Source organism: Microcebus murinus, chromosome 15 (genome assembly GCF_040939455.1).
Source record: "Microcebus murinus isolate Inina chromosome 15, M.murinus_Inina_mat1.0, whole genome shotgun sequence".
Classification (NCBI taxonomy): domain Eukaryota; kingdom Metazoa; phylum Chordata; class Mammalia; order Primates; family Cheirogaleidae; genus Microcebus; species Microcebus murinus.
In genome coordinates this window covers 62,990,953-63,007,739 of record NC_134118.1, presented here as the reverse complement: position 1 = coordinate 63,007,739, position 16,787 = coordinate 62,990,953, and the positions used below count along the sequence as shown (strand labels likewise).

The following is a 16,787-nucleotide window of genomic DNA, read 5'->3' as shown; positions in this document are numbered from 1 at the left end:
TAACTTTGACATTTTTTGCTCTTTAACATTTTTTAAATATACTGTTTGTAATAACTCAGTTTTATTTTCTTATTTTTGGGTCACAGCCTATGGTTCGGAAAACATTAGAGTAGTGGTTCTCAGATTTTTTGGTCTCAGGATCACTCCAAATTCTTAAAAGTTATTGAGAACCTCAAAGAGCTTTTTTTTAAATGTGAGTTATATTTAGTTGTATGTCGGAGTCACCTTATACTGGAAAGTAAGAGCTGTGCACATCTCTTCCCAGCTTTGAGTTAGGTGATGTTATATTGGTAGCTTGCGAGGCCATGGTGGGAGTATTACACTGTGAAATGGACAAATGCTCCAAATCAGAGTTTTTTCCTCTTGAAGAGCTGGTTGTTAAACATTTATCAGTTCACCAGTCATCATATCTATCAATATTTACCATATTTAGATATTAAAACTAAGCAATTTTTAAAGTGCAAGAGTACACGGGACACTTTCGTTAACTATCAGTGTGATAACATCATACATCTTGTAGCCTGTGCACCAGTATGCTCATGAGAATGAGAGAAAAAAAGCCAAATGACTTTTTTATATTACTACATAGTTTTGACCTCACAGACTCCTGGAAGGGGTCTTGGAGACACCTAGGACTTTCTGGACCACCCTTTGAATACTGCTGCTTGCAAAGAAAGTAACGTCCAGTAAGGAAGGAGGGATGTGAATTAATAAGGAAAGTGAGAGAAATGGGACTCTTGGGTTATCTCCCTAGAGTCTTAAAAACTTCAGCCTCTCCTTTTAAAGTGTTCAACAACCCCTTGGAGCACCTGCTAATTTGCTGTACTCTCCATTATATAAAGTGTTCTGAAGTTCTTCCTCACAAATACTATCAAAGACTTGTTTGAATTCGGTGGATGCTCATTTTAAAGTGTTTAAATGATGGTCCAATAGAGGACAATATTGTAAATCAATCTTTATTCTAGATAGAAGACCGATGGATTCAGGTTTGGGAGAAGAGCAAGTGGTTAGAGAAATTTAGTGTTTTTGTGATTATCTAATTTCACCATGAGGATATATTTTTCATTGAAACATTTACCAGCTTTTGAAATTACTGCTTTTGTGGATAATATAATGATAGTTATGGATAAAACATTAGAATAATAGAAACAGAGAACTGATTCCATATTAGCTCCTTCTCTTAGGGCTTCTAGTTCTCTTCTGCCAAGGGTAGATTTATTTTCCTGGTATCTAGGCTATTCCTAGAAGCTCTAGTTGGAGATAACAACAACAACAGCAACAACCACAAAAGAATAAATAACGAAATAATGAAAAAAAATAATGAAATAAAAAAAATTTACCACTGTTCTCTGGGAGTATGATTGTTTGAAGATGTGCCAGTAGATCACTGGGATTTTGCATATAGGTGATCTTGTCCTGGAGAAGTAATGTCTTTCTATCATACAAACCATGCAATGAGACCGGCAGACAATGAGCCAGGTTTGATGGCAATATAGGTATCTGCCTGACCCAGGTAAACAGTGCTCTTGTCCTAGAAATTGCCATTGGTGTGCAGATCTCTGTTGGCTGCAGAATGACTTTGGTAGCCTGGGGAGCACCGAATTGAATTGGCTACTGTTGGACAAAAGAATAACAAATTGCATTAGTAAAACAACAATACATCTTCTGGTTGATTGTCAGGCAACTGTGGAGGCTGCTTTTCCAGTCAGCCTTATTTCTGGGCTGTTATTGTGTTGCTGATATAAGCCAATCCAGATGACATTTAATTCTTTTCATTTACATCCTCTTCCTTTGTTTCATCTGTCTTGTTCCAGCATGTTTCAGGAAAATCTAGAAATGATTGCTTTTATACTATTAATTCAATAGCATCTTTAATTTTATAGTTTCCTTCTTTTAATCTCTCTCTGCATTTTATTTGCTGGTCAGGTACTGGCATGCGGTTTGAGGGGAAAACAGAATATTTTTATTCACTTATTTTCTTTATCTCTTAAATTTTTTTCCCTTTCATCTTTGCAATCTCCGATTATGGTGTTATGTAGAGTCTGGACTTGAGAGTTATTTCTACCATTTTTACCTCTATGACTTTATTCACCTTACTGTTCAGATCTTAATTTTCTCATCTATGAAATGTGGGTGAGGATATCTATTTCTTGGTATAAGTGGGAGGATTAAGTAACATTGTACATATGAAACTTAAAAAAGGTTGATGTCCTTTTGCTTACTCAGGGAATGAGAACCTAGAGGCAAGTATTGGGAACTGTAGCAAACAAATGATTGATTCACACTGAACGGAAGAAAGATGCTGCAAATTCCAATGGTATAGCACCCCTGGAAGGTTAGCTAGATTTCTCCTGACCCAGGAGTAGCCATATGCCTCATGAGCCTTTCTTGGCTTTAAGGCATACTTCATGCCCACTTACTAGAGGAATATCCTGTTTGGAGTTTTCAGAGAGATTCCAGGGAAGCATCCACCTTTTCTTTTTCCATAGATCAAGCTTGTTTGACCAACTGTCTGGCCTTTGGCCTTTGACTCAAAAGGTTTTTCACTAACACAGCTCTAGGAGGGAGGGGAACTTGTGGCAGTCTGAGAACCAGGCTGTTTTTATTACTTGCCTTCCATTGGTGTGGACAAGGGACTTGTGTATACCTGAGAGGGATTTTGCTATTATTTAAAGAAGTTTTCTTGTGAAAGTGGATTTTTGGGGGAGCTGACCACCTCCAATAAGTTTTAACCACTTTTATATTTTAAAGAAAAGAATTAACCTTTAAAAGTACTTGACATGATAAAGGGGATAGCATCTTAGTCTTACTACATTGAAATATCAACTCTAGCTGCCAACATAGTTAGAGTTTAAAATAATTGAAGATGCCATTTAAAGAAGTCAACATAAACAGTATATGTGTAAAGGCTGATTCTTAAAATCTTTTTGTGTTGTTGGCTTTACACACATTAGGGTATAATTCTTCCAGCTTGTAGAAGATAAAGAGGAAACTTTTCTTTTTTGGTGTTCATACTCTAGAAACTAGTCTTCAGTTTGAGGTGCAAAAAGAAATCACAGTTAACTTCTAAGAGACTTAGGGTCTATGGCCGTACCACCCTGAATGCGCCCAATCTCATCTAAGAGACATTGGTCATAAAGACAACAGTATGCATTTATTTGTTTAATTTCCTATATAGTACTTAGTATTTTTATTCTCTTTTTAGTGGTTTTTTTCTTTCTCAGTATTACCCACTATTTACTTTAAGAATTTCATAGCCTTTGCCTCCTTATCTGGAAGATAGTAGAAAAATTAACATCTTAGTCTTCCTTGAATTGCTATGTAGATACTATGGAATAGAGAAGTATAGAAAGTTCTACTTTTAACTTCTTCACTCAGATCCTCCAAATTAATGGTCCTGGAATAGGATCAGTACTGACATTGAAGTCCACAACCAAGGTTGACAAGACTGGTTGGAAAATACTTGGGAGTCTCACAGAAGGCAATTTGCCACCAAATTAGGTAGCATCAATTTACCTTCTCCTCACTAGAAATGCCCAGAGACTTTTTATCCTATGATCTCCCAGTCAAGAAAGCTGCTTGGTGACCTTGGTTTATGCTATATTTCTTTTCTTTTTCTTTCTTTTTTTTTTTTTTTTTGGTAGTAGGTGGGGAATGAAGCTGTAGATCACATTTAAGAAGCCATCTAGAAGACTTAAAAACAATCTAGTTAAAGAAACACCTTTTGGATTGTTGCTATGATTTGGGAGTTACCTATAACCTTTGATGCTACTTAAGTTCTTTTGGTTTGGTTTGAAATCCCAAAAGGCCATGCATTTATGTTTATTCCAGCATAAGTTGTCTTTGATTGAGGAAATTTGATTATTGAGATTGTTGAGGAGGTGGCAGAGTTATTATAGCCAATGTGTTGTCCATTTGAAATATTTTTTACCTAATGGTACATAACTGAATTGTTTCTAGAAATTTTTCCTTCCTTTTCCCTCTGTTTGTTGTTTTAGACATGAAGAACAGCCAAGGCCTTTTGCGTTGCATGCGTGCTTGAGGAACTCAGATGATGAAGTGAGATTTCTGCAAATGTGTTCTCGGGTTCTGGTGCTTTGTCTCCTCCCCTCAAAGGATGTCCAGTCTCTCAGCTTACGGATCATGCTTGCAGAAATTCTCACAACAAAAGGTAGACATATGAAATTGCTATGACTAATGCAATAAGTTTGCAAACTAATGTGATAATACTTTGTATATCACCTATGCAAACCTTGTTTACTAAGGGACATACAGGAATTAGCCAGCTGTGCCCATAATTTGATATAATCAACCACAGAGAAAAGAGAAAGTTTTTAATCTAAAGTAACTAGAATGGATTTGTAATCATTTGTAAAAAGTCACTGACTTTTTAACAACTTTCTCCATGGAGTCTGCTTTAACTAGGTGGGAGAATGTTGACTTTCATCTTTGGCAGCCTAAACTGGTCAAAACATATTGAGCCTTATGAAAAAAAAAGAAAGAAAGAAAAGAAAGAAAAAAATAAGTGAACTTAATTTTGATAGTTTTGTTAGCAACTTGGGTTCCAAATGACTTCCTTTCATTATTCCTTTAGATTTCACTCATTTATTAAAATGACCACTTGACTGTAGCCATAGTTGGTAACGTATCTGGAAGGATAGGCAGCCGTGTGTGTGTGTATGTGTGTGTGTGTGTGTGCGCGCGCGCACCCGTGCGTGCACATGCCCACATATACATGCATGCTTTTGGATATTTTGTTTATAATTTCCCCCATTTGACTAGTTGAAAAATGTTTCCCAAGCATAGTTCAATTATGTAATATAAAAACAATTATTCAAAGAAGAATACCTTTTTTAGTGGTGCTTTCTTCTCCTTCCCACAGTCTTGAAGCCAGTAGTGGAGTTTCTAAGTAATCCGGATTATATTAACCAAATGCTACTTGCCCAGTTGGAGTACAGAGAACAGATAAATGAACATCACAAGAGAGCCTACACTTATGCTCCTTCTTATGAAGAGTTCATCAAGCTTATAAACAGCAACTCTGATGTGGAGTTCTTGAAGCAACTAAGGTATTTGATCTTCAGTTACAGCACAATAGCTAATGATTATCATCCCCTGCCTAGTTAGGTGGGAAAAAAAATGTAACTATCAGGGAAACAAATGAAAGAAGTCCATAAATCTTACCATTTAGTGACAACTAAATTTATCTAGCTTCTCCTTAACAGTAGAATTAGAATTAGTTTTTTTTTCAAAGCATTAGGTTTTTCCAATATAGTTCATCCTTGAATAATGTAGGGGTTGGAGGTGCCAACAACCCTCCAAGTCAAAAATCCATATATAATTTTGACTCCTCCAAAACTTAACTACTAATAACCTACTGTTGACCAGAAGCTTTACTGATTACATAGTCACTTAATATATATTTTGTATGTTAGATGTATTATATACCATATTCTTACAATAAAGTAAGCTAGAGAAAAGAAAATGTTATTAAGAAAGTAATGAGGAAGAGAAAATATATTATTTACTGTTTATTAAACAGAAGTAGACCAGATATGGATGGCTCATACCTGTAACCCAGCACTTTGGGAGGCCAAGGTAGAAGGATCACTAAAGGCCAGGAGTTTGAGTCTATCCTAGGCAACACAGTAAGACCCTGTGTCTAGAAAAAAAAAAAAGAAAAACAGTTAGCAGGGCATAGTGGTACACACCTATAGTCCCAGCTAATTGGGAGGCTGAGCTAGAAGGATCACTTGAGCCCAGGAGTTTGAGGCTGCAGTGAGCTATGATTGTGCCACTGCACTCCAGCCTTTAGCAAGACCTTGTGTATTAAAAAAAAATTAAGTGGAAGTGGATTATCATAAAGGCTTACATCTTTACATTAAGTAGGCTGAGGAGGAGAAGGAAGAGAAGGCATTGGTCTTGCTGTCTCAGGGGTGGCCGAGGCAGAAGCAGAAAATCCCATTAAGTGCTCCTGTGCAGTTCAAACCTGTGGTGTTCCAGGGTCAGTGGTAATTAGGTTATAATAGATTAAAAGATTAAAAGTTGTTGGGAGTACCTACTTAGTTGCTCAGATGCCTACCTTTTTAGAAAAGCATTGAAAGGAGATGATGTGTTTTTTTAATTACAATGTAGAACATTGTGTTGGTTTTACTTTTCTTGGAAAATGCAGAGACTTAGGTTTGGGAATAAGAGGTTCTTTTTTTTTTTTTTTTTTTTTTTTTTTGAGACAGAGTCTCGCTTTGTTGCCCAGGCTAGAGTGAGTGCCATGGCATCAGCCTAGCTCACAGCAACCTCAACCTCCTGGGCTCAAGCGATCCTGCTGCCTCAGCCTCCCGAGTAGCTGGGACTACAGGCATGCGCCACCATGCCCGGCTAATTTTTTCTATATATATATTAGTTGCCCAATTAATTTCTTTCTATTTATAGTAGAGACGGGGTCTCGCTCTTGCTCAGGCTGGTTTCGAACTCCTGACCTTGAGCAATCCTCCCGCCTCGGCCTCCCAGAGTGCTAGGATTACAGGCGTGAGCCACCGCGCCCGGCCTTTTTTTTTTTTTTTTTTTTTGAGACGGAGTCTCCCTTTGTTGCCCAGGCTAGAGTGAGTGCCCTGGCATCAGCCTAGCTCACAGCAACCTCAAACTCCTGGGCTCAGGCAATGCTGCTGCCTCAGCCTCCCGAGTAGCTGGGACTATAGGCATGGGCCACCATACCCGGCTAATTTTTTATATATATATTAATTGGCCAATTAATTTCTTTCTATATATAATAGAGACGGGGTCTCACTCTTGCTCAGGCTGGTTTCAAACTCCTGACCTCGAGCAATCTGCCCGCCTCGGCCTCCCAGAGTACTAGGATTACGGGCATGAGCCACTGCGCCCAGCCAAAAGGTTCTTGATTGTTTAGAGAAAACGCATTTGAAAAATACTATAGGAGTGTCTTTTATAGGGGAATACAATCTCCCTTAGCATATCTGAGATATTTTAGGGGTGAATATGTGTGTTTAGTTTTCTTTTTACAGCATATGCATATGTAGTATGTATCTGTCCTCTTTCACTCAGCATAATGTTTTCAAGGTTCATCCATGTTGTTAACTAGTATTATATGGACCACGACTCTTGAACCCCTGAAAGTTCGCTGAAAAATCACTGGTATGAGGCAGATTGATTTCTAGAACCAGGCATACAGATTTATTTTAGTCTGTATATATGGAAGCCTTCAGAATTAAGACCCAAAGATACAGAGGAAATTGTCTGTTTTTATGCTTAAATTCAACAAAGTATGAACAGCCATGTATGTTAGGGTGGGAATTTGTGCATGGGATGAGAAAGAATTCTCAGCACAGAGATTAGGATAGAAAGAAGTAAAAAGTTTATGTTGCTTTTTCTGAGAGAGAGAGAAGGGGAGAGAGTCAGAAGGGAAAGAGAGAGGAAGGCTTTGAGCAGGAGGAGCTTGGGATTTTTATGAGGAAAAAGGGAGAAAAAAAGAAAAATTGATTGTGACATATTGATAGCAGGAAAAATGGCTGTGGAGCCACTACTTCAGGTTTTTTCCTTTTTTTCTTCTCCTGGAGAGTAGCTTATCAGTAGTCTGTCTGAACTGGTCTGGCGAGGAGGATTTTTTACACTTTTTGTCTGCTCAGCTCTTTTCAAATGCTGCAAAAATAAAAAATAAATAAATAAAAAAATCTTAGCAGGCATTTGATCTTGAAGACCAAGAATTAAGACCCATGTAGTTAATTTTAAGATAGCAATCTTTTTCTCCCTTTTTCTGTTAGATGGTTTATTAGCAAGGCTGTCCTATCAATGTAGAAATATGTTGGGACAAAAAGGATATGATCTAATGCTAGTAGACTGAGTGGGGAAACCCAGCAAGGTCTGTCTGTCCAGATTCATCTGGGTCTCTCTGAGCAGCATTCCTTCCTTCTGGGTATGGAGCAGACCCCATGGGGATCTTATGACTTACTGTCAAACAAGGTAGGTCTGATAATTTCTTTATGGCCAGTTTTGACACAGAATAATTTTAGGTTTTATGGCTTGCTTTTGGGAAAAGGTATTCTGGTTTCTATGGCCCTCTTTCGGGAAGAGGGATTCTAGTTTCTTGGTTAGCTTCAGAAAAGAATGAGACTGAGAGGCAGGAGAACAAGAGAGGGTCAGAGAAAAACTTTTGCTTCTGAGGCCTGCAATGGAGGGTACTGTTTCTGAGCCCCATCAGCATGTATCAATTCTTCATTCCTTTATTTGGCTGAATAATATGCCACTGTATGAATATACCATGTTTTGCCTATCTGTTCATCAGTTAATGGGCAATTTGGGTTGTTTGCACTTTCAAGGATGCATTTTGACTGACCTTTGAGCCTCTTCTGTAGCATTTCAGTAGCATTATCAGTGGCTGTTGATAAAGGGAGAGTAAGATAAAATGTTTTAGGCCGGGCACAGTGGCTCACGCCTGTAATCCTAGCTCTCTGGGAGGCCGAGGCAGGTGGATTGCTTGAGCTCAGGAGTTCAAAACCAGCCTGAGCAAGAGTGAGACCCTGTCTCTACTATAAATAGAAAGAAATTAATTGGCCAACTGATATATATATATAAAAAAAAAATTAGCCGGGCATGGTGGCGCATGCCTGTAGTCCCAGCTACTCGGGAGGCTGAGGCAGTAGGATCGCTTGAGTCCAGGAGTTTGAGGTTGCTGTGAGCTAGGCTGATGCCAGGGCACTCACTCTAGCCTGAACAACAAAGCAAGACTCTGTCTCAAAAAAAAAAAAAAAATGTTTTAGAGTCCTAATCCCTTTCTACCAGCAATAAGAACTTGATGGAACACAGGCACCAGGGAATATTCCTGGTGTGCGCTATTCTTGTTCCATACATCGTATCTCTTCTGTGTCTTCCACTTTACCATTAGGCTTTGCGTTTTCAGCAGAGTTAGGGGCAGGGGGCACTTGGAAGTACTCTGATAATCAGATAATCAAGCTCTTAAAGTGTCTATTAGTATATTAGAGGCAGAAAGAATACATTTTCAGATTTAATTATGTTGGTATAATGACTGAGTCCTGACCTCCATCCCTTTATAAGCTTTCAGTTCCTCATGTAGAGCTTGGGAAATGTGTTGATGACTTTCTCTAGAAGGGCTCAGAGTTCTTTTGTGACGAGAGGTATAAACGTCTCCTTGAAAGTGTCATATACAATTGGCAACATCAGCTGTAGGATCATAGTGATCCTAAAGAGTTTATAGTTCTCTCAGCAAGCTTGGCAAAGAACCTGGGAGAAAATAGTGTGCAGGGCATTTTTCTCAATGGTAGATATACACATCCAGAGTTACTTTCTGAACACTTTTGCAGATTCTGCATATCCTAAGCATCTTCCCTTGGACTTGTGACTGTGAGATGACTCCTTAGGCTTTGCTGTATAGTAGAATTTCAGGCAGTTCTGTTTGATGTGGCACTGGGATGTCTTTTATCCATGGGGCAGTTGTCCTTATCCATTGTGTCTTAGGGGCACACCCAAGGGCATTATTCTCTGCTTTGTGCACAGTTGTAACTAGAAAGTCTGTCAGGAACAAATGCAATAGCAGAGATTGATATTTTGCTTGATGATGTTACATAAGTTGTCTTGTTACCGAAAGTTCGACACTTGTCCCTGAGGCCACATCAGAAGACTGAGGACAAATAGTTTGAGGAGAAGAAAAAGGAAGTTTATTAATTTTCCAGCAAATGAGTAGGTTGGCAAACTCCTGTCATTAAGTATCAATGTCCTGTCTAGAAGCAGAAATACAGAACTTTTATAGGGTTGTTTTTGGTTGGTTGTTTCAGGACATTGTTGTTTAACTACAGTTGATGGTCCTCATCCATCTCTTCTCCAGGGAAGACAATTTGGTGACCTCCACTCCTGGACAAGTCCTTTGTGCCATCTCCTGTGGTACAAAGAACTAAGGACACTCTCCTGCCCCTCTGATTACTTGCCTTGGGCAGGAACACAAGCTTTAATTCCCAAAAAGAGTGGGGGAGGTTTTAAAGAGACAACTTATAAGACATTTTACTCTTTTTCAGGCCATTCCCTCTGTTACGTTGTTACTTGGTTATTATTTGTTTGATATAAAAAATTACTCTCCTGTTCAAGGGTCAGGTCTGCTCATTGTATTGACAATTGGGATTACTTTTTATTAGACTCTTGTCTAAAGTCTTTGTTGAGGCTTTTCAGCATCCCAAAACCTGTGGAGTTGCTTTCTTTCATCATAGTCTGAGCTGTTCTGTTGTTTTTCTATTATAATTAGAGTACTCTGCTGTTTGACTATATTAGCGTTTTAGGTCACTATCTTTAAATTGCTCTGAGTAAAATTTTGGGATAGGCTGCCTAATGTAGGGAATGTGTTTTATTTAGACTCAGCAGTTGATGAACACATCCACTTTTACTTCATACATATTTGGTAGATAGATGAATATTTTCTAAAGGAAATAAATTCTTTTAGCTCTTCTAGGCTGGAATCCACACAAAACAAAGCAAAACACAACAAACTTTGAGGGTGATATGTGCAGTCCTGGAATAGTTTGGTTGTTTTCTGAGTCAGCATGAAGTGTTTTCACAGTAGGATTATAAAGCTAGAAATGCATCCTTCAAATACATTAAATTTAGTGGTTTTTAACCCTGGCTATGTATCAGAACTGCTCAGGCCTTAAAGGGTACAGTTGAATATCCTCTTGTCCTTTGTAGCTACTTCCTTTTTCTTGTTTTCTGAATCCAAGATGTCAAAGTGAAGATGTGGTGGCTACACTGGTCCAATATTTTTATTTTTTCATGGTTTGCTAGTAGGAGCAGTGAACAACTCTGCTAACACAGGAGCCAGAAATGTGAATGCCATCTTGGTACAGAATATTAAAGAGCAGCTGAGTAGATTTCCCACTGCTGGTGTGGGTGGGGAGATGATGCCACAATCAAGGAAGGGAAACCAGAGCCCATAATGAAAGTGTGTCCATTAGTGAAACTCAACAATTAACAGTGATAGCAGAGAAAATACTGAGTGTTCTTTTAGTTTGAAGATAAAGTGAGGTCAAAATAACACTGAAGGAGAAATGAAAGCTCTGCCCTTGCAGACTTCTTACAAAGGCATGGGCAGATTGTAGTCCAGGAAAGCATGCAGTGCTGCCTGCATTGGGTATTTCTTTACCCTATTGGTAAAAAGTACTCCAGGGTAAATTATTACTCTCCACACACACACACACACACACAAAAACCGGTGCCTGGGCTTCACCCCCAGGAATTTTTGTATGGTTGGTCTGGAGGGGAACATGGGCACCAGTATTTTTAAAAAGCTCCCTCAAGTGATCATAACATGAGACTAGTATCTCTTTTAAATGGAGTGTTCTCCCACTTGCTACCAGTTTGAAGTCCAGGCTAGCTGTCATGTGGTGTCTTTCATTGTATTCTGACTCTTTGAAAACTGTTTGTACTGTTAGAGGTATGTGGTGATTGTTGAGTATATCTCATTCTTTTCCATGTTTATTGTAATGAACAAAGGGAATTTTATCACTGGCCTTCCTGAGAGGCATTTTTACCCTAAAGGTTTTCATCCTTGGTAAAATTGGCATTTTGGGTTACATAATTCTTTATTGTTGGTCTGTTTATTGTGCAATGTTTAGCAACATCCTGGCCTGGGCCCAGTGGATGCCAGTAGTACCCTTACATGTGTGACAGCCAAACATATTTCCAGATATTGTCAAATGTTCCCAGGGAAAAAGGTCTCCCCTGAATGAGAGCCACTAGTTTAACCCCATAAGTAGATTGGAGGTACTTATTTGTTAAGATTTGATTCAGATGCAAGTTACAAGACCCTTTCCCCCCAAATAATGACGACTTATTCAAAGTATAGTGGTTTTTCCTCCAGATTTATTGAGGCACACTTGACAAATAAAATTTACATATATTTAAGGTGTACAATGTGATTCTTGATATATGTATATAATGTGAAATGATTCCCACAATCAAGCTGATGAACATATCCATTACCTCATATAGTTGCCATTGCTTTTTGTGGTGAGAACACTTCAGATCAACTCTTAGCAAATTTCAAGTATACAATACAGTGTTACTTAATTATAGTCACCGTGCTGTGCATTGGATCTCCAAAACTTATTCTTCCTGCATAACTGAGCCTTTGTACCCTTTGACTAGCATCTCCCCACTCCCACCCCTTCAGCCCCTGGTAACCACCATTCTCCTCTCAGCCTTTATGAGTCTGACTTTTTTTAGATTACACGTGTAAGTGAGATCATGCAGTAGTTGTCTTTCTGTGTTTGGCTTATTTTGTTTAGTGCAGTGTCCTCTATGTTCATCTATTGTCTCTAATGGCAGGATTTCCTCCTTTTTTAAGGCTGTATACTAAGGTAGGCAGTCGAGGACTGGTTGGGGACTCCACCCTTCTCAAGGACCCAGGCTCCTTCTAGCTCGCTGCTCTACCATCCTCAGGGTATGTTCCAAAGTCCTTATGGTCCAGTATTGATTCTAGAGTGCTATTTATCATATCCTAATTCCAGGAGACAAGGGGAAGGCAAGAAAAGAAGGTGGCAAAGGTCATGCACTGGCTATCTTTTAGGAAGTTTCTAGATACTGCTATATGATATTTCTGCTCATATTTTATTGGTCAGAACATTTGAGATATAATAGGGAGTCTTATTCCAGGCAGCTTTAGGCCCAGTTGAAAATGGAGAATTCTGTTACTAAGGAAGAAAGAAGAATGGATATAGGACAGACAAATAGCCATTTTTGCTACCATACTATATGTTGTATAGTTTAGTGAGGCAGAATAGCTCTACTTTACACATAAGCGTTAGAAAAATACAACTTCCCTTGAGTGGACATTTGCCAAGGTTAAAGAGAAGCCAAGCAATTGCTCAAGAACAGAAAATTTTCTTTGTGTGTTTCAAGCCACCATTTGTTGAACATCTACTGTGTATTAAGCACAGTGTTGGATTCTTTATAATCATCATCTTACTTGACCATTATAACAAGTATGTGAATTAGGTATTATTATTCCCTTTTATGATTGAAGAGAGCAAAGTCATTTGCCCATGATCACAGAGCTAATAAGTAACATAGCTGAGATTTGAACTCAGGTCTGCCTGACTTCAAATCCAGCATTTAAAGCTGGGTGGCTTGCTTATCAGGTGGGCAGAAAACAGCAGTGACATAGGGCTCCAACTTTGTGGGGTTTCCTCAAGGTATGGAGATAACTCTGTTCTGTTTGTGAGTCTTGGCTGGCACTAATCCTTTGGGCAGAGAACAATGCAATCAGAAGTATTGTCATCTATTATTAAGACAGTGATATACTGCCAGATAAACAAGTAGTAATAAAGAAAATCAGAGCAGACTACCATTGCCATAATCTTATTTACTACCAGTTCAATCTTTATTAGATTTTTTCAGTTCTGGATTTGTTTATTTCTGACCCCTTATTTAAAGAACAAAATGGAGAGTCTGAAAATAGTAGGAAGGAAATTTTAATAATGGCTGGAAAGTTTAAAATTGAAAAGATGAAGGATTATTTAGCTTGGAGAAGAAAAGAAAACCTTTCATCTACTTTTATCTAGTACATGCTGAGATTGAGGTGGTATTTTCTGCTTTACTAGAATAAAACTAGAGGAAATGGGCATAATGAATGGATTAATTTAAGAGATTATAATTAACAGTGGAGTGGGTTACTGATGGAGTTTGCTAAGTATTTTTCTTTAGATATTAAGGGAATGGATTTTTATCTCTGAATTATTTTAGGTACATTTGCACATGAAGATAATATATTAAAATATTAAAATTCTTAATATTGTATGCTTCCGTGAAGAAGAACTTAAATTATTTAAATGTTCTGTGTTTTGAACACTGATTCTGAAAATATATTCTGAGTCATGAGCAGTAAAATAGGATTACGTCATAGAGGAACATGAAAGAAGAAATCAAGCATACCTCAAGACAAACTAATGCAGCATGTCAGAAATCAATAGCATACATTAACTGCTAAGGAAAAGATTAGTGTGGGTGGACAAGGAGATGAAAAACCATCAGGTATAAAACCAAGAGAATCCTGGCAAATTTTTATGGAAAGAATAAATGAATGTAAATTTAGTTTTAAAGAAAAACTTGATAAAATATGTGGCTGCTCACAATTCATAATTGCAAGGCTGTGGAAACAGCCCAAGTGCCCATCAATCCAAGAATGGAATAATAAAATGTGGTATATGTATACCATGGAGTACTATTCAGTTCTGAGAAACAATGGTGATATAGCACATCTTATATTTTCCTGGTTAGAGCTGGAACCCATACTACTAAGTGAAGTATCCCAAGAATGGAAAAACAAGCACCACATATACTCACCAGCAAACTGGTATTAACTGAGCAGCACCTAAGTGGACACATAGGTACTACAGTAATAGGGTATTGGGCAGGGGGGAGGGGGGAGGGGGCAGGTATATACATACATAATGAGTGAGATGTGCACCATCTGGGGGATGGTCATGCTGGAAACTCAGACTTATGGGGAGGAGGGGAAAGGGCATTTATAGAAACCTTAAAATTTGTACCCCCATAATATGCCAAAAAAAAAATATGTGGCTGCTTATGAAAATTGTTCTGAAAGATCTTTCAGTCTTATGAGAAATAAAAGTACATTGACTTCAGAAATACAGCTCCTTCTGTTGGTATCCAGGAAATAGCAGAGGGCACAGAGGTGGGAGTTACAACATAGGAGAACACACGTTATTTTCATTTAAGGAGAAAGATAAATTGAGTATTGGCAGCAATGTAAAATTTGATATAAGAAGGGGAAATTTTGGTATAAAGAAGTTTATGATCTCTCTGAAAATTAAAAAATTATGTGCTTACAATTGGAGCAATACCAGCACTGTGGGTAAATGTATCTGCTTCATGAGTGACTGTTGGGACAAGTCAGTTTATATAAAGCCTTTGGCCCAAGATCTGGCACATTTCCAATCGTTAGCTGCTACTGTTGTTTTATGGTCATTAAACCAAGGATTGTAAACAGATTTAATTTTATTATGAACACTAATCAGTTGCTAGTGGCTGGCTAGTGTACAGTGTTAAGTTTTGGGGTTTGAGAAAGCTCAATAAATAGCAATGCTTTTCTCCCCCTGAGGTCTGAATGCCTTTAGAGCTGAGGAATAAGGCCAACGTGTCACTCTTATTTTTAACAGATAATGGAGAATGCAGTTTATATGTGCAAGCAGCCTGCATTCTAAAACAGAATTTCAGGATTAGACAGTCTTTCCTACCCAGCTATGCTGGACCAGAATAGCCTCCTTGTCCCTGTGTCCCCCTTCCGCCCTTTCTCCCTGGCAGGTCCAGAGTCCATCTGCTCGTTGCCGTTGGAGGCAGAGAACACATGCTCTCAAGAGAACAGAAAAAAGAAAGGCCTGTGCTTCACATGCCCAGTTCCTCTTCCTCTGTGATCAGGTTAACAACCTCCTCCTCATTAAGGAGGAATGAGCCAGGGGTTGAGAGAGGCCAGGGATGGGGCTTCTTATATTTGGAAAGGAGCATCAAGAGTTGGGGGGTAGGTGGTGCTCTTTTCCTTGAGGGGAGAAAAGGTGGTAGGTACTAAGTTCTTATTCAGCAGAAGAGGATTTTGCAATTGCTAATGCCTGTTGAAGGAATGGTAGTGATAAATGGCGTGCAGCTAATTTTTAACAGCTGACCTTTGAGCGGGTAAGAAACCCTGACTTGTAGCATTTGCGGATTTCTCTAGTGTTAATATTCCAGCCATGGCTGCTTTAAAGCCACCAGCATGATGTCACTGGACATGGAGTTGGGAGATTTGCAATAGCACATCGTTATATGTATATAATAGTATTTCCAGAATACTGATAACATAGATGTAAATAACCTCATGAGCATATTGTTATGATAAAATGAATAAAAATTATTAGGAAATGAAAAGCTTTGAGTACTTACTACCTTTTAACAAATATAATTGTAAGTTTGTATAATTTAATTTTTAATGATGAGTTTAATTCCTAAATATTTTTATTTATTTACTTATTTATTTTTAAGACAGGGTCTTGCTCTGTTGCCCAGGCTGGAGTGCAGTGGCCTTTTCATAGCTTACTGCAACCTTGAACTCCTGGGCTTAAGTGATCCTCCTTCCTCAGCCTCCCAAGTAGCTGGGACTATAGGCATGTGCCACCATGCCTGGCTAAGTTTTTCTATTTTTAGTAGAGACAGGGTCTCACTCTTGCTCAGGCTGGTCTCCAACTCCTGGCCTCAAGCAGTCCTCCTGCCTTAGCCTCTCAAAGTGCTAGGATTATAGGCGTGAGCCACCATACCCAGCTTAATTCTTAAAAATTGAACAGCCAGGTCTCATAAGCCTGCTCAAGCCTCATGAACTGGCTCCAGTGCAGCACTGAGTGGTAGCCATACTTGCTTTCTCTTTTGATGGCCTTGCACTAGACAAAAGTGCAGTTTTCCAGAGAGAGATGAGGGTTAGCAACACGAGAATTCAACCTGTGGTGATCAGTCAAGCATCTAATAAGCTAGCTAAGGGTGACATACTTTGGTTGTTTCTGTAACATGTAATTTTGTAGCTCTGGGAACTAGAAAATGAATATGGTGACATTTGATTATTTTAGGAAGATCAAAAATATAGATAAATAAGATTAAGAAAAGTATCACTTATCATAAACATAAAAACTATACTTAGTGAATATATTTCCAAATTATTTTCTCTGTGTGTGTGTGTGTGTCTGTGTGTAGTGGGGGAGAGAGAGAGAATGGGTGCATGTGGGGGTGGGGAG

General features: G+C 38.5%; 1 protein-coding gene across 4 annotated transcripts in view; it reads left to right on the top strand.

The window, feature by feature from the left end:
* SNX25 (sorting nexin 25) overlaps positions 1-16,787 on the top strand; it is a 115,152-nt gene that overhangs the window by 35,953 nt on the left and 62,412 nt on the right. For all 4 annotated transcript variants that reach the window (XM_076010679.1, XM_076010678.1, XM_076010677.1 and 1 more), the window contains exons 4-5: positions 3,999-4,171; positions 4,883-5,069. In XM_076010679.1, coding sequence (XP_075866794.1) covers positions 3,999-4,171; positions 4,883-5,069 — 360 coding nt within the window. The remainder of the gene's footprint in view (positions 1-3,998; positions 4,172-4,882; positions 5,070-16,787) is intronic.